At 53.9% G+C, this 17,654-nt stretch overlaps 1 protein-coding gene across 4 annotated transcripts in view; it reads left to right on the top strand.

Annotated features, from left to right (window-relative positions):
- ACTN1 (actinin alpha 1) overlaps positions 1–17,654 on the top strand; it is a 97,895-nt gene that overhangs the window by 25,970 nt on the left and 54,271 nt on the right. The window contains exon 1 of one of the 4 annotated variants that reach the window (XM_047736865.1): positions 9,775–9,834. The exons of the other annotated variants lie outside the window; for them this stretch is intronic. Within the exon in view, the coding sequence (XP_047592821.1) occupies positions 9,790–9,834 (45 nt within the window). The 5' untranslated portion in view covers positions 9,775–9,789. Of the gene's footprint in view, positions 1–9,774; positions 9,835–17,654 lie in introns of those variants that run through there. 4 annotated transcript variants of the gene reach the window in all.

Genomic DNA, 17,654 nt, shown 5'->3' with positions numbered 1-17,654 from the left:
GCCCCTGCTGAACTCTTGGCTGGGCTGCTGGGTCTGGGCTGAGGGTGGCCGCACCCCCAACCTGTGGTTTTTCTTCTGTCCCCGGGCAGCTCTGCTCTCACCTGTGCGGTTACGTATCTGACAGAATTTCCCAGATGCTGGGATAGGAAGAGGAAGTTGGACTGTTCATGAAATGACTTGACCTGAAATGGGGAGGAGGCCTCAGTCCCTGGGAGCTCTGAGAGCCAGCTAAAGATTTCTTAGGTGGCCTCAAATGCCCATGTGGGTGCTGCATCAGGAACACTCATGCACCAGTGACACCCCTGGATGTTTGCATCATTTTTGAGACGTGAGAGACGAGGCACAGAAGCTTCCTCTCTCCTGCAGCTCTGGCCCTCCCTGTTGTTCAGCCTCACTGAGCCCTGGATATGTGGAGTTGGGCACTGCATCTGGAGGTCCATGGGGGAGGAAGAGGTTGCCCTTCCATGACAGTGTCGTAGAGTTACCCAAGCCCCTGTACCCACCTGTGGGTGTCTCAGAGGTGCACCTAGGGGGTGCTGATGCTGAGTGTCCCTAACATTGAGTGTCCCACGGCCAGCCCATCCGACATACTGCCCAGCTTTCCGGTGTCCAAGGGCCTTGGATGACCAGATGTTTGGAGCCGTGGGATTCGCCAGAGGGATTCTTGGCATTGGAACATTTCCTCTGGGGCACCGAAGAGGGAAGCCACTGGAATGTCCCAGCTGCTGTTCGGGTTGTCCGGGTGAAGAGCTTCCTGTCGGGTCCTCATGCTGCCCCAGCTTGCAGCCATGTGTGCGGGCCGGGATTGATTTGTTCTGTCTGGCTTGTAGACACGCTACCCTCTTTGCCTCTCCCCACCCAGAAAACCACAAGGAACTGTAAAGGCTGGTCCAATTAAGACTCCTGGTAATTGGGAAGGAGAGAAGGACTCCTGAGGAAGCCAGCCGGCTTGTGCTTTGCTCTGAGGAGTGAGGCAGAGGACAATGACGGGCCTCCTGCCTACATTTGATTAATTGAGGACCCACTCCAGGTGACCCTGTAGGTCTTCTGGTTCCAGTGGGCATGTCCGCTCTCTGCCACCCACGGGGAGAGTTTCACTCCGAGGCCATATTTACTAAAGGGGGGTCCCTGGCCCCACATAGGGTTCATGTACGAACCATTGCCTCCTGAGCCTTGCCCAGACCTGCCAAACCAAATGCTCTGGGCTCAGAGCCCAGGAATCTGCATTTCTAGCAAGCACCCTACTTAATTTTTGGATGACACTAGAGACTTCTGTGAAGGATTCCCTGGAGAATCTTGTTGCTTCAGTCTGAATGTAGAAGTATCCCCAGAATGTGAACCAAATGTGTCTCCTGGGTTCTAAACCCACATCAGTTAGTGGGAAAGTAAGGAAAGGAAGGAAAATCTGTTCTTGCTTTCCTGGCTGTACATTGTTTGGGGCCAGTTGGCTGTCTGCAAGGCTGTTTTATTTTATGTTTAAATTTAATTCAGTTTTTTGTTTTGTTTTGTTTTGTTTTGTTTTGTTTTAAGTAGGCTCCACGCCCATTGTGGGGCTTGAACTTAAACCCTGAGATTAAGGGTCGGCTTGCTCTCCTGACTGAGCCAGCAGGTGCTCCTGCTAGGTGGCTTTAAAGCAGCAGTGCCGGGGCACCTGGGTGGCTCAGCCACCTGCCTTCGGCTTGGGCTGTGATCCCGGGGTCCTGGGATTGAGCCCCGAGGCAGGCTGCCTCCTCAGCGGGGAGCCTGCTTCTCCCTCTCCTGCTTCTGCTTGTGCACTCCCTTGCCACCCTCCCCGGTCAAATAAATAAATAAAACCTTTAAAAAAGGACAAAGGAATCCTTCAGTGCTCATGGTAGAGGCCGTGCTTTTCTCACCCTGGGCTTTTTGAGGGGCCCCCTCTGCCAGACAGGTGACCCTCCCTGCTCCCCGAGCACAAACATCTGTGTCCTCCAGTGACCGTCCAGCTCTGTTGTTTGGTTTCCTGTGGAGAGAGGGCTTTTCAAGTTCTGCATCCTGCCTCGCCCTGCGCCCTGCCTTGTCCCACCTTCGTGACCTCTGACCCTCTAGTGTCCACGGAGCCAGATGCTGACTGTTGTCTGGATTCTAGCTTTCAGGCAGACGGCGTGACCGTGGGGGTTTGGGTTGGCTCTGGCTGTGGGCGCCTCCTCGTTGTCACGCTCCTGGGTCTGTCCAGCCTGGGCGGCTGCCAGTAGCAGTGTGTTTTGTTGGCACAGACTCAGACTGGCCCCTGGAGATGGCCCCAGGCAACGGGAAGCCTACAAGGCCTGTGAGACTCCGTTTACCAGGGTAGTTCGACATCCCTGGGCATTATTTTGGGGGCTCTAGGTCCCTTGGCTGCCTGTCTCTCTCGGGAGTTTCTCAGGGGGGATGTGGAGCTGCGGGGCCCACTGTGTGGAAGGCGATCAGAGATCTCAGATGTGGGGGAGATTGAGTTTGGTAGAGCAGGCCTCAGGGGAGCCCCAACTTTCTCGTGACATCAGAATGGACTAGCGTTAGCAGGGTTAGTATGGAGAAGGTGGGCCTTGGAGCGAAGGCACAAGTTAAAGGACCCATGGAGCCCTTAATTCTGAAGGCCCAGAGATAATGAAATCTTCCAGGCAATACAGTTAACTGAGAAACAGTTTCGCCAAAAAGAAGCGTCCAGTCGGGCAGGGTTCTAGGTGATTCAACAAGTGGGTCCCCGGCTTTCTGAGGGTGCTCGGGATTGGTGTGGCCCTTGGGTCAGTGTCTTGGCTCACTGAGGTAGTGAAAGCTGTGCCAGTGCTCACACCCTTCGGCCAGGTTGTTCTACACCCCCAGCCTCCAGGATTTTGTCCGAAGACAGCTGAGTCCGGCTGAAATAGAAATGCCCAAGGATATTCTCTGTGCTATCTGGGAAAAAAGCTCCCAAGCTTCCATGTCTAGGGAACATTAGGGGAGGAATTTCACAAACCTTCTGTTACCTGATAGTGTCGGAACATTTCTTCAGCCTTTGAAACGACATTTATAAAGATCATACAGAAATGAAATACTCAGTGGTCTGCTGATTATTACAGAACACTATATGGTATGTGCCTTGTAATCCATTGCAGCTGTCAAAACTGGTGTAAACAAAAATAAGAAGCAAAAATGAAAATGTCTCTGCTGAGGTTATAGGATGAAATTCCCTTTTTTTTTTTAAAGATTTTATTTATTTGAGAGAGCAAACACAAGCAGGGGGAGCAGCAGGCAGAGGGAGAGGGAGCAGCAGACTCCCCACTGAGCAAGGAGCCCAACTGGGGGCTTGATCCTAGGACCCTGGGACCATGACCTGAGCTGAAGGCAGTGGTTTAACCCACTGAGCCACCCAGGTGCCCTGGGATGAAATACTTTTCAAGAAAAAATAGTATTTCAGTTTTATAGCAAGTCAGGTAATTTCTACCTGAAGCACCATCCCTCTCTAAATATTTTTTTGAGGTCACTGGCCCTTTGCTTGAGTAATGGCAGCTCCGTGAGATTTTACCTTGTGTTCTGAGCATGCTCAGTGTATGCCGCGTACTGTCAGGTGCTGCAGAGTGCACAGAAGGTATACAGAGTGGTTCTCCCGAGCTGAAGGGCAGGACATGTGTCGCTTGGTTGGGGAGATGGGCCAGCTGATTAGTGCTTGGTGCTGGGGCATGGCCCTGGCAATGATAGGGGGCCTGGGGAGGTGGGGGGAGGATAGGTGGATGGTCTGGGCCTTCAGCTGGGGTGGGAAGGACCTGTAGGACCAGGAGAGCTTTCCAGACAGGGGAGGAACCAGTCTGGCAGCCCAGCGGAGTCCAGTTCTCTTGAGATGGGCTCTGTCTGGGTCCTCGCAGCCTTGCGTGAGAGCAGAGAGAAAGAAGACGCCTGTTACTCATCTGTAGAGACTGTCAGCTCTAGGCCTAGAAATGGACTCCTAGGAATCTCCAGAGTCCTCGAGGGACAGGGCTGGTGCTCCCTGGGAGCCGGCCGCCCTGACTTTGCAAGCCCTCTCCGCACTTTCCAGGGGCAAATCCCAGGCGCAGAAACCACCTCTGGTAGGCTGCCCTTTGGTCCCTCCTGGGCTGGTGGTAGAGGAGCGGCATTTCTTTTCCAGTGACCTTTCCTTTTAAATCTGTCCCTGGCCTGCATGGGTGCCAGGCGCTCCTGGGGGGCCTCCCCATCCACACTTGCCATTTGGGGACTTTGACATTTTGTTTAAGCAGGGATGTGATTGAGAGCGTGTGAGAGTGAGAACCGGAGGTGCTGGCTCTTTAAGGCTCGGCCTTCAAGTGAGTTTGGCAGAGGAGACACCAAATGTTTAATTTTAGGGCCAGGAGGGGGTTGGGGAAAGTCCCTACCACATCTGGTTTGTGTTAAACCCTTCCCTTCAGAAAAGGGCTGTGTTTATGGTTCAGATCCGGCAGAGCTGGGGCAGGAGGGGCGCCCCTTTCCCCTACTAGGCACTGGGGCACCAAGAATGCACAAAGCTTCCTCCTGGTCCTGTGACGCCATCCTGAGCTGAAAGGTTCTAACTTTGAGAACTCTCCGACATCCATTTTATCCCTGAAGTTCCAGCAGATGTTCGCCTTCAGACGGCCTCCAGCAGCTGGGATTGCGGGGCTGAGCTCTGTCCCTGGTGCCCCAGAACTCCCCGGAGTTGGCCGGCTGTCAACTCGCCTGTCTGGAGTCTGCGGGTCCCGGATGGTCAGGGGTCAGTGGTGCTGCTGGGATCCCGGCATCCCAGAGACGTTCCAGGCTGTCAGAGCTGGAGGGTCCTGCAGACACCAGCCTTAGACCCCTTTTGACAGATCGGGAAACTGAGGCCCAGAGGGCTGAAGAAGCTAGTCCGAGGTCACACAGAAAATCAGCAACAGATGTGGGATTCAGACCACACTTTCCTGGCTCTCAGCTGGCTTGGTGCTCTTTTCGGGACCCCGTACGGCTTCCCCTTCTGCCTGTTGTTTGTTTTACTCTTGTGGGCTCTGCTCTCTCTAAGGGCTGGCTTGGGGACAGCGTGTGGGGTGGAGACATCCGGAGGCTGTGAGTGCCTCGAGGCTGGGCAGCTCACTGGTTTCCCAGCTCTGGCTCGGCCCCTGGCACAGGGCGAGAGCTTAGAAAACATGAAGTGAATGAATGGCGTGGTCTGAGGGTGGGGGTTCTAGTGCTTCTGTTAGAAGCATTGCTTCCTGGGGTGGGGGAGGGCACAGGGGTTACTGGGCATGGGTCCCTGTCTTGAGGCGCTCCTTGTTCCAAGGCCGTGTCTTGTCTTCCCCAGCCCTTTCCCAGTTCTGGAATATCACCCAGCGGATATGGAAGCCCATGGTTTCAGAGCCGAAAGGAGCTGGCTGATAGCAAGCGTTCCATCCCTTTCAAGTGACAGAGGAGGAACTTGAGGCAGGGCCACTCACTCAGCTTGGTGGTGGGAGCATCAGCACGCGAGCCCCTGTCTGCAGCCATCCTGTGTGCTCGTGGAGGAAACAGAGGGTGGAGAAAGGAAAGGCCTGCCTGTCCTTTGCGCCTTCTCCACCCTGTGTCTTCCTCCATCAGATGAACATTTTCTCCGTCTCCCTCTTCCTGTGTCCCTGAAGTGGAGGTGGAGGATGGGAGGTGGTTTCCCCAAGAGCCCTCCTGTGCAGGGACTGGGCTAAGTCATTCCCTCGTGGCTTCCTAGAAGGGGAACTGGGGCAGACTGGCTCATTTCCTCCCAGAGCTGGAGTCATCTTGGAGTCTGAGCCCAGGGAGGGGCACGCTAGTAGTCCTTCGGCTCTGGCCCTGGGGGCACATCTCTGCTGCTGTTTTCATAAAGGGTGGGAGGCCATGGGCATGATCGCAGGCCCCTACCCAAAGTCCACCTTTCCTGCCTTCGGGGCGGGTTGTGTTTCTTGGGCAGGCTGGCGCTGGTGGCAAGGGGACAGTCAGGCGATGGCATTGCTCCACTGTGTAGAGTGGGCAGCTCCGTGGGTCATGATTTGAAATGTGTCGGGTTGTTAAGTCTTTAGGTTTTGTGTTTAATCTTCATCTCTCTGTATTTTTATATATATATAGAGAGAGTTTATGGTAAAATACACATAAGATTACCATTTTTACTATTTTTTTTAAAAAGATTTTATTTATTTATTTGACAGAGAGAGAGACAGAGATCACAAGCAGGCAGAGAGGCAGACAGAGGCAGAGAGAGAAGCAGGCTCCCCACCGAGCAAGGAGCCCAATGCGGGGCTCGATGCCGGACCCTAAGATCACGACCCGAGCTGAAGGCAGCGGCTCAACCCACTGAGCCACCCAGGCGCCCCCATTTTTACTATTTTTTTTTTTAAAGATTTTATTTATTTATTTGACAGAGAGAAATCACAAGTAAGCAGAGAGGCAGGCAGAGAGAGAGGAGGAAGCAGGCTCCCTGCTGAGCAGAAAGCCTGATGTGGGGCTCGAACCCAGGACTTGGGATCATGACCTGAGCCGAAGGCAGCGGCTTAACCCACTGAGCCACCCAGGCGCCCCCATTTTTACTATTTTTAAAAAAGATTTTATTTAGTTAGAGAGAGAGAGAGAGATCGTGTGTAGGGGGAGGGGTAGAGGGAGAAGCAGGCTCCCCACTGAGGAAGGAGCCCGACACAAGGCTTGATCCCAGGACTCTGAGATCATGACCTGAGCCAAAGGCAGATGCTTAACCAATTGGCCCACCCAGGTGCCCCCCATTTTACCATTTTTAAGTGTGCAGTTCAATGGCAGTAAGTGCATTCACTTGCTGTGAATGTGTCGTGTGACTATACCGCCATCCAAGCTCCAGAACACTTGTCATCTGGCAAAACTGAAACTGTCCCCGTTAAACACGAACTCCCCATGGCCCACTCCTCCCGGTCCAGGACAGCCACCCTTCCATCTTCCCTGTGAATTTGACTGCTTTAGGTACTGGGTTGAAGGGCAGTCGTGCACCCTTTGTCCTTTCGGATCTGGCTTACGCGCTTCGCCTCCTGTCCTCTGGGTTCATCTGTGTGGTGGCCTGTGTCAGCATGGCCTTCCTTTTCCTGGCTGACCGGTACTCCCTGGCATGTGTACACCACATGCTGCTGACCCATTCATCTTTCAGCGGATGCTCGGATCGCTTCCACCCTTTGGCTGTGGTGTGTGATGCTGCTGTGGACACGGGTGTACAAATATTTGTTTGAGTCCTTGCTTTCAGTTCTTTTCTGTATCTACCCAGAAGTGCAGTTGCTGCATTTTATGGATTGGCTGTTTATTTTGTTTTTTTTTGTATTTTTTTCTCATTATTATTTTTTTGTATCGACTGTTTATGCCTTTTGGCCACTTTGAGCCCCCACAGCAGGGTTGGTAGGTCAGCGGAGGGCTCTGGACACCTGCCCTTTTTCTTCATCCCTCAGGGCCAGGTCCCTGGTCTGTTGGCCTTGCCCCAGTAGCTGCCCGCAGAGGTGGGCAGGCTGGCCAGCTGGGTCACCACGGGGGTACCATGGCTACTGCCGGTTGTAGCACAGAAGTCTGGAGAAGTCTGGGGCCACTGAGTTAATGAGAAGCTCTGGCATCTTCTGCTGAAGATGGGCCTTTTTGGCCCTGGTCCCAGCCTTGCTCCTGCTGCAGATCCTCGGAGGGGGACTGCAGCGTCCTGGGCACTCTGGGGAGGAGTGGGGGGACCCAGAACCTGCTGGCCCCACTCTCCCCGACCCCTTGTCCTGAGCTGAATCTGTGCCAGAGGCTCTCCTGGAGGGTAATTGTGAGAGAGATTTTTGGCCCATTACAGAGACTAATGTAAAATTTCCTAGCTTCCTTTGGAGAGCAGTTCTCTTTATTTTTTTAGAAGATTTTATTTATTTATTAGACAGAGAGAAACCCAGTGAGAAGGGGACACCAGCGGGAGGGCAGAGGGAGAAAGAAGCAGACTCTGGGCCGAGCAGGAGCCCAATGCGGGGCTCAGTCCCAGGACCCTGGGATCATGACCAGCGCCGAAGGCAGACGCTTAACGGCTGAGCCACCCAGGCGCCCCTGTCTGTTTCTTGACAGCAGAGCAGCATCTCCTCTCCACGTCTGCTGCCCCTGCAGCCCACCGCTGGTTCAAGTTGGGCCCTCAAATATGGCTCCACCCCAGAGCCGCATGTGGAGCAAACCGGTTTCTGCCTGCTGGCTGGTGTAGACCTCCACCACTAGCCAGGCCCCTGGCTCCCTGCAGGGATCTGTGCATCATTCCTTCTTGGGTGCCCCACTTGGCAATGTTTAGTGATCTGTCAGCCCCATGTTGGCTCCCTGAGGCTCAGCAAGGCAGGCAGAGGCAGCAGGGGAAGGAACTGTGGAACTGGGTGCTAGGGAACTCCTGGAGGAGGGCTTGGTCTTTGCCAGCTGGGCTGCTTAACCCTCTGGAGCCTCAGTTTTTCCATCTCTGAAATGGGGGGTCAAAATCTGACTTACAGGGTTGTGGCGAAGAATCCACGTGATGACCGGTACATAGTGCTTGCTTGGTAAGCAGGTGTCACTGAATGTCAGCTGTGGGCATTGCTCTGTCCTCTAAGTGGGAGGGGAGCCACCAGCCAGCAGGCTTGGGTCAGGTCCTGGTGCAGGAAGGCGAGGTCTGGGGACTGCCTGGTGCTTTCCTCTGTTGCTCTGAGCCCCCGGGAGAGTCTGGATGAGTAGAGGAGGGGTGGATCTCCTCCGCCCACCCCCTGCCATCACTGTCATGGGGGCAGCTGCGTCTTGCTTAGCAGGGATTACTTGTTTTCAGGGAAGAAAAGGGCCGGGGTACCTTGGGCTTCATTCCAATGCCACGTGTTCTTAGATCCCAGCACCATCTCCTGCCAGACCCTCTTAGAACCCCGTCAGCACCAGGCATTCTGGCTCAGCACTCTCTCTAAGCTGGGTCACCGTATGACTCTTTCTTAGGTGGGTCTCCCCCACCTTCCTAGATTGCAGGCTCCAGGACCCCTGTCCTCCTTGTATTTGGGGACTATAGCGGTCTCTCTCTCCAGGCAGTGGGTGCCCCTTTCTCCTACAGGATAGGATGCTCGGGACCACCTGTGCATGGATCCCGTCCGGGCTCAGGGGAGGGAGCAGGGATAGTCCCACCTGCTGCTGTGTTCTTTTTGTCCCACCCTGCGGGAGAGTCCGTCTTACAAAGGCTGCAGTGTGCTGAGAGGAGCCCAGCTTTGTGTTGGCAGTTCTGGGGTGAAGGGAAGCTCTGCCATCTTCTTCCTGTGTCCTGCAGTCTGTCCTGCAGGGTCACTGCCAGGACTAACTGAGAGGAGGGACATCGGCCACCCTGGGGGCTCCCTAAGCGTGGGCGGGGCTTGTTACTTCCTATGTGCACACAGAGCCAGGGAGCGCTTTTAGCAAACCCTTCTTTTCCTTCTCTGCACGGGGGAGGTGGTGCAGACTTCCTCTGTGTTTCTCGAGCCTAGAGTTACCCCAGCTTGCTCGATGACAGGACTCACTGGAAGTACTTGTTACTTGTTAAAATGCTGATTCATGGGTCCCACCCCAGAACTCCTGAACCAGAACGGCGGTTCTTGGGGTGGGATCTGCATCTTCAGCATGTTTTATAATGAGGCCAGTTTTGGAAACTCTCGCATTTGCTACTCTCGGATTCCTGTCCCAGCGGCTGTTATCATTTGATTTCACGAGAGCCCACTGAGACAGCTGTGAGGCAGGTATGGCCCCCCATAACATCAAAGACTTTCTGAGTGAGGAGACCGTGAGGCTTCTGGGATAGACTCAGGCTCTGTGTTCCCTTGTGGTGGAAGCGGAATTAGAACTCGGACCTCGAGGTGCCGTGTGTGCCCATTGTGCCCGCCAGCATTCTACTGAAGCATGGAAAAGGTGGGGGAAGGAGAGAGGTGGGGTGACAGGAAGGAGGTGAGTTTCGTGGCTGTGGTGGTAGCAGAGGGGGAACAGCGGTGACCTGCTGCTGCCCCTTGAGGGAGGCCGGTGCAGACCAGCTACAGTGAGTGGGTGGCAGGGCTGTGGGGCAGGCAGAGCTTCCCCAGGTGTGCCTTCTGAAAGTCAGGCCCCAGCTGAGCATGAGAAGCCATGGGCTTTGTTCCAGGGCCGCAGGCTTTGTTCTGCGCATCCACAGATGGGAGGGTAGGGAGGCAGGAGGGGCCAGGTGAACAGGGCTTGAACACTGTTTCAGGGCCATTGATGGAATCCTGGAAGTCCTGTGGGTAGCTAGTGTCTACTTCTCCCGTCCTTCCCCCCCCTGTTATGATTAGGTCTGGGAAGCCTTCTAGAAGTACAGGCAGGGCGAACCCCCCAGCTCAGACGGTGGAGGGCAGAGTGTGTGGGGAGTGAGGAATGGCTCTTCCAGGGGCAGGAGTCTGCTGCCTCCCCTCCTTCCTTATTCCCAAGGTTGGCTTGGTCCATGAAAGGAAAACCTTTTTTAGGTTCTTTGTGTGCCCTCCTCCCCGCCATTTCAGTTTCCCTACAAGAAGCTCTTAATGATTTCAGCCTGCTTGTCTCTGGGTTTTGGTGGAAAGGCTCGGAGAGGGGGGTGGGACTCACTGGACTTGGTCCATTAGGCTCTTTGCTCTAAGGCTCAGCTTGTCTGTCCCTTCTGTGCAGTAGGATTGCCTTTCCCTGGGGAGCTTCAGGTGTTCCTGTGCGGGCTCCACACCTGGAGGGTGATCTGCCTGGGTTGGGAGGACATGGGCCAGTGGGCAGTGAGGGGGGACGAGCCTCACGCGGGGCTTGTGCACATCACCTGCTGCTCGGCACTTGGGAGAGTCAGGAGAGAGGAGGTCCAGGCTGACTGAGCCTGTGGTTAGAAGCATGGGCTCTGCAGCCTGAATTCTGCAGAATTCACCCATGTGCTGTTTGAGATGACCTTGAGTGACTTTGTGAGCTGTGTGTGTGCTGTCTCATCGGTAAAATGGGATTGATGATAGTATGTACCTCATAGGGAGATTGGGAGGATTAATGGTGCCGATGCTGACTGAGCACTTGACAGTGGGCTTGGGAGGGTATCCTGGTCTCTCAGATCCTTTCTCTCTTGACTTTCACACTAGATTGTCAGTCTGAGAACTGCCGAGACCCTCCTTTGGTAGTTATGGTGAGCTGCTGGAGGTGTCTGGGTGGGCATGGGAATTGGTGGAAAGCCGGGTATCGGTGGATGGCACCTTAATCCATTCATTCCTTCATCTCTTGGCTCAGGTACAAAATTTGAGGGTGACCTCTGATCCCTCCCTGACCCCCAGGTGTACTTGCGCCCACCCACTTAATCTGTCTCCACCACCGTCACCCTGGTCTAAGCCACTTTTCTCTCTTGCCCGGGCCTTTGTGTGGTTCCCTGGCCATTCTCTGCTGACGTTCTTGTCCATGTCTGATCTGTGCTTCACACCAAAATTAGGAGTCTCTTTCCAAGATGCAGGTGTAGTTATGGGTCAGCTAGCACCTGATTCCAGCACCCACCTCATCCTCACCCCCTGACCCTCCGCTGAAGTCAGACCTCTTCAGGGGCTTCCATTGTTCTTAGGAGAAACCATCCTAACCTCCCGAAGAACCTCAAGTCCTGGTGGCTGGCTGACCTCAGCCTCTGCCCCCCACCTTCTTCCTGCACCATCTTCCAGTGGTTTGAGCAAGTGGGTCCTTGTGCCTGAGCACTGGGATCCTTTGCCCCATCTGCGTGGGGCGTCACCGCCTGACCACGCCCAGCCCCACACACCTGCGTAGGGTGACCCTATGGCTTGGTTTGCACCTGTTACCCTGATGTAATTATTATTATTTTTTTAAATTTAAATTTAATTAGTTAACATATAGTGTCTTCTTAGTTGCAGAGGTAGAGATCAGTGATTCATCAGTTACATATTACCAGTGCTCATTACAACATCATGTGCCCTCCTTAATGCCCATTATCCGTTACCCCATTCCCCCAGCCCCCACCCCTCCAGCAGCCCGAAGTTTGTTTCCTGTGATTAAGAGTCCCTTACGGTTTGTCACCCTCTTTAATTTCGTCTTGTTTTGTTTTCCCTCCCTTCCTCTATGCTCCTCTGTTCGGTTACTTCAGTTCCACATATGAGTGAGATCATACGATAATTGTGTTTCTTTGGCTTATTTCGCTTAGCGTAATACTCTTTAGTACTACCCGTGTCATTGCAAATGGCAAGATTTCTTTTTGATGGCTGAGTAATATTTCATTGTATATATATATTACACCTTCTTTATCCATTCATCAGTTGATATCCCCCATGTAATTATTAACAGCATCTCCTTTTATTTTGAAGTGCCCCGGTTTGGATGATAAATTACCTGGTTCCCTTTCACGTTCACAGTCTTTTCATCTAATTAAAATTCATCAGCTTTAAAAATTCATTAAAAATGCCCGTTAAATGGCCCACTCTTTTTTTTATAATCATTTTTTAATTTTTTAATTTTAATTTTTATTTATTTATTTATTTTTTAAAGATTTTATTTATTTGACACACAGAGAGAGAAATCACAAGCAGGCAGAGAGGCAGGCAGAGAGAGAGAGAGGAGGAAACAGGCTCCCTACTCAGCAGAGAGCCCGATGTGGGGCTCGATCCCCGGACCCTGAGATCACGACCCGAGCCGAAGGCAGAGGCTTTAACCCACTGAGCCACCCAGGCGCCCCTATAATCATTTTTTTTTAAATTTATTTTCAGCATAACAGTATTCATTGTTTTTGTACCACACCCAGTGCTCCATGCAATCCATGCCCTCTCTAATACCCACCACCTGGTTCCCCCAACCTCCCACCCCCCCCCCACCTCTTCAAACCCTTCAGATTGTTTTAAATGGCCCACTCTTGATTTTGGTTCAGGTCATGATCTCAGGCTCAGGACATGGTCTCAGGGTGTTGAGGTCCAGCCCCGTGCTGGGTTCCATGCTCAGGGCCGAGTCTCCTTGAGAGTCTCTCCCTCTGCCCCTCCCACTTGCACTCTCTGGCTCTCTAAAATAAATAAGTAAATCTTAAAAAGAAGAATATCCACTGACTTCCTCAAGGCAGCAGTCCGTATGGGGTGTGAATGCACACTCCTACACACACATGACCAGGTTAGGGCCCTTTTTTAGCCCCAGATCTTCTGGAACTTTGTCCGTATGCATTTAAACTCAGCTTGCAAATATACAGTCATTTATATGAGTGATTAACATTTGTCATCCCCAGCAGACTGAAGGCTCCTTGATTTAGGAGCCCAGTGTGTGACCCCAGGGCCCATGTGAATCTGGCTCCTGGCTCCCAGGCGGGGGATCCTGGAGCCTGGGCGAGTCAGGGCATCTGCAGTGGACCGCTGTGGGGGAGGCTGCTGACATCAGGCCAGTCCAAGCCCAAACAAGCCAGTTGCCCACACTCTGGCATATACACCCCTGACTTGGCTGCCCCTTTAATTATTCCTGATCTCTGTCAATGGGCTTTGTGTTCAGAAAGCCAAAAGAGACCAGAGTTCAAACCCTCTCTCCATCTCCCTAAAGTTGAGACTTGAAGAAAAACCTTCCTGGCCCATTCTGCATCCCCAGGGAGCCACCAGGTCCAGGACCTTCTCTCGTGGCTGGATGTGAGCGTTGGGGGTGACTCTTAACCCTGTGTCCTAGGCTGACCTTTAGCTACCCTCCTTGATCCAGGCCCAGAGATGGTCTGAGGACAGCTGCACAGGTGCCCGTGTGGCTCTAGACAGGTGCAGGACTGATGCAGGATGGTGGGTGAAGCTGGGTGGTTGGGGCAGGTGGTGCTGGCTGATTCCTCCTTTATTTCCCAGCCTACGTGAAAATAGAAGGCTTCCTGGGGCTGAGGCTTTGGTGTCCTGTGGACCCTGGTTCATATTTCAGTTCTGCCTCTCACTAGCTGGGTGCCTGGGAAGGTTGTGAGCACCTCTGACCCTCGGTTTCCTCCTCTAGCCCAGGATTGTTGAGCAGGTTTGCTGAAGTGTTGGGTGCCTCATAAAGTGGTAAGGATAGCCAACCTCTCTGATCTCATTCCCTCTCTAACCCCCTCCTGGAGTCCAGAGGTCCCCATTGCCTTTAGTGCCCCTTTTGTGGGGGGCTTGACACTCTGTTTTTCTCTGGACTGAGGTTTGGGGGAGGCTCTGTTGCCCGCTGGCTGCCCCTGCTCAGTTTCTGAGGCTAAGCCCAGCGCTGGGGAACAGAGTGCCTGTGGCACTTCCTGCTTTGGGGGAGGCTGTGATCACACTCCCCCACAGACAGATGCCCCATGTCCTGCCCAGTCCCAGCAGAGTTGGAGGGTCCTGGTCAGACCCACCTGCAGCTACACTTCTCCTCCTCTCCACCCCGCCCAAAATGTGGACATTTCTGCAGACACATTCCTGTTCTTCAGCCTCCTGCTTCCTGCTGCTGATCCGTTTGCTGCCCTGTCCCTTGAGCTGGGCCGGCCACGTGGCCAATAGGCCCACCATGCTGGCTGCCAATGCGCCGTACCCCCTGTACTCCTGTCTGGTGGCCAGGCTGGGCGGGCAGTGGTGGCATGGGCTGCATCAGCCTGGGCCTGGCTGTGCTCTTCTTGGCTCACAGGTTGTCTTTGGGGCCTTAATGGGGGATTTGGGGGTTTCTGTGTTGCTTTATAATGTGCTGATCTGTGTTTGGGTTTTGAGAGAAGAAACTTTGTTTTCCGGGACCTCAGGTGAGGAGAACTGACCTAACTAGGCCCTCAGCTCACAGCCCACTGTCACTGCAGGTCTGTGTCTGGCCACTGTACTCGCTGTCTTCCTTACAGTGGACCTGCAAATTGTTCCCAACCCTGCCCCTTCCAACACAGCTGATGGGATGATGAATTTTCTCCCTTGGACCCGGTGGTCACCGAGGGAGGAAGTCTCTGAGACGGCGACTTCCAGCCCAGAGCATTGCTGGGGGGCCAAGCAGGTGTGCCCGCCGTTGTTCCCGACCTAGTGCTGGGTTGCTCTTCAGCAGGGCGTACGAGCCCCCGTTTCCCTGGACCCCAACAACATCCTAATTGTTGCCCAGTCTCTTAGGTGTAAAGGGACAATTGTGTGACTCAGGAGGTACTCTGTGTGCCCCGCCTCTCGTTCCCTTTCTCCATTCAGGGCTCCAGGAACCAGAAACTTCCTGTTAGGCATGGGGTAATTGCTGTCCCAGCGGAGACTGACAGAGATCTTCTGCAGAAAGCCCCATTCCCCAGGGGAGTGGCAGAGAGTCTGTTGTTGCTCAGGAAGTTTGCACCCTACCCCCAACCCGCTTGTGCTGCTCCCACTGCCCTTGGACTCTGAGTTGGCACCGCCACCCTGCTTTTTGCTTGGGGCATCTCTGGGTTCCCCGGAGCTTGGAGCTTTCCCTTGGGAAGGCCACATTTCTACCCGTATTTGGGGGAGGTCACGTGGACTGGGTGGCAGTCCCCTCCGGAGCACGGTGGGAGCATCGCAGCATTGGCTTCGGTCTGGGCCAGACTGGTGCCGAGGGCCCATCGGTCATGTGTCCTTGGCTGGGTCGAGGAGGCCAGGCCCGGAGGTGCTGGGCCACGGGGCCCGCCGCAGCGTGCTGACCCAGACTCAGGGACACACACGTGCCGAGGGGACCTCCCGCACTCCTGCGTGGTGCCCGCTGACCGTATGGCACACAGTGTGCGTCTTCTTGCAGGCCTGTTTCTGCGGAGTGTGGTCTCCTAGATGGAGGCTTCAAGAGGCAAAGTCAAGGGTCACACCTCAACAACACAGGGAAGTCCAGCTACGGGCGAGTCAGCCAGACCACAGATCCCCATATTTTATGAATATGAGGCTGGGCCAAATCCTTGTCATCCGGGGAAGCTTTCTGTGGAACCAAGTGGCCCATAGCTGTAATCGTCAGTGCCAGAAAAACCAAATGACCTCACTTTTGGGTGGCTTTTCCTTCTTTGGAGAAGGAATGTGTGGGCTACTTCTGTGAGCTCCAGCCTTCTGAGGCCTGTGTGCCAGCGGACCTGCGGGCCAGGACTGGACTCCAGACGTGGGGGAGGGGTCCCAGGCGAGGTCATCTCCAGGTCCACGGTGGGGAGCAGGCCGTCCTCACACTGGTCTCCAGAGCGAGGTGTTGCTCTGCAGCAGGGGTGGCCAGGAGCAGATGCTGTGGGCTCTGAGCTGCCCTGTCGAGTAGCTGTTCCTTGGGGAGACATCAAGAAGGCCCGTGGTACCTCCTGTACCTCATGGTTTAAGCCTGGCCCCACCAAAGATGAGACCCATCCCTGTCACCTTGGAAACCTCCTGCTAGCTTGCTCCTGGGCCACAGTCAGTAGCTGGCTGGTTCAGTCCATACCCTCGCACCTGGATGCCTGGACAAGGGGAGGGTCCAGGGCATGCCTTTGTGGCTGGTTTCTTGCCAGTGGGACTGACGGGTAAACAACAACAACAAAACCGCAGTAAAAGGCTTAGTGGGGTCCTGGAACAGTTTAGTCTACTTTGGTCTTTTTTTTATAACAGCTTTTTTGAGATACAGTTTACATACAGTTCACCCATGTCAAGGGTATGGTTGGAAGGCAGTTAGCCTACTCACAGCTGTGCAACCCTCCTCACCGTCAGCTTGAGAATAGTTTTTTTTTCCTATAAGATTTTATTTATTTATTTGATAGAGTTGGGGGTAGGAGAGCAAAGCAGGGGAGTGGCAGGTAGAGAGAGAGGGAGAAGCAGGTTCCGACCTGAGCAGGGAGCCCCATGTGGGAGTTGATCCCAGGACCCAGGAATAACGACCCAAGCTGAAGGAAGATGTTTAATGACTAAGCCACCCAGGCTCCTCTGAGGACATTTTCATCACCTCAGAATGAAAACCTATGCCCCTTCGCTTCACCCCGCTTTCTCCTCTGCTCCCAGCCCTAAGCAACTAGGACTCACTTTGTGTCTCCGTAGATAGCTTTTTGGTTTTTAACATCTAGCGAGCCCTCAGTCTGCATCTGGTCATGGGCTAAGCCCTTTGCATTCGCTTGCACAACCCTCCCGCCCGACCACCCTGTGGAGTAGATGCTCATATTTGTTTTTGTCTTCTTGATATGACAACTGAGGCCCATGGATCGGGATCACAAAGGCCACCGGGATCGGGATCTTTGGCTGACGGTTGTCGATGGCTGCATCGCCAGTCTTTGCTCTCTGGCTGTGGAAGTGGAGATGGTGGAGGTCGCTGACCTTCGTGGGCCAGGTGCTCAGGGGACAGCCTTGGCTTCCTCACAGGGATCACAGGGCCACCAGTCTTTTAAAACAGTTCCCCATTCTCTCAGAAGCTGACAAGTTCCACCTACACAGTAGGGAAGGTGCTGAGCTGCCCAGGCTCCCCTCTGCCCTCTGAGGGCCTTTTCGGGGAGGCAGTGCGAGTTCTCCCCAACCCGGGTGTGTTCATCAGGTCAGAGGGCCTGCCGGGTTGAGCCAGTCAGGCCCCTGCTCCTTTGTCTCCCAACCTGGGCTGCAGGTGGACATAAACGAGGGAATGGACAGTCCCTTGCTCCCCTGGCTGGCAGGCTGGTCTCGAGGAAAAAACAACCACAGGAAAAACAACCACAGGACGTCTTTCTTTCCAGCCTGTAGAGCTCTGTGAATGATTAACCTTGATTAAACAGAAGGGGTTGGGAAGTGAAAGCAGGATGACCCCAGATGTGTATGGGTTCCTGCTCTGTTGTGTTTGCTTCCATTGGCCTCATTTTGACAGCAACCTGCAAAGTAGGAATATTATGTGTCCCCATTTGTCAGATGAAGCGATGGAGGCCTAGACAGGTTAATTCAGGTCCTGCAGCCAGT

The sequence above is a fragment of the Lutra lutra genome, chromosome 7 (genome assembly GCF_902655055.1).
Source record: "Lutra lutra chromosome 7, mLutLut1.2, whole genome shotgun sequence".
Taxonomy (NCBI): Eukaryota; Metazoa; Chordata; class Mammalia; order Carnivora; family Mustelidae; genus Lutra; species Lutra lutra.
The sequence above is the reverse complement of the archived record's forward strand: the minus strand, read 5'-3'. Positions and strand labels throughout refer to the sequence as shown.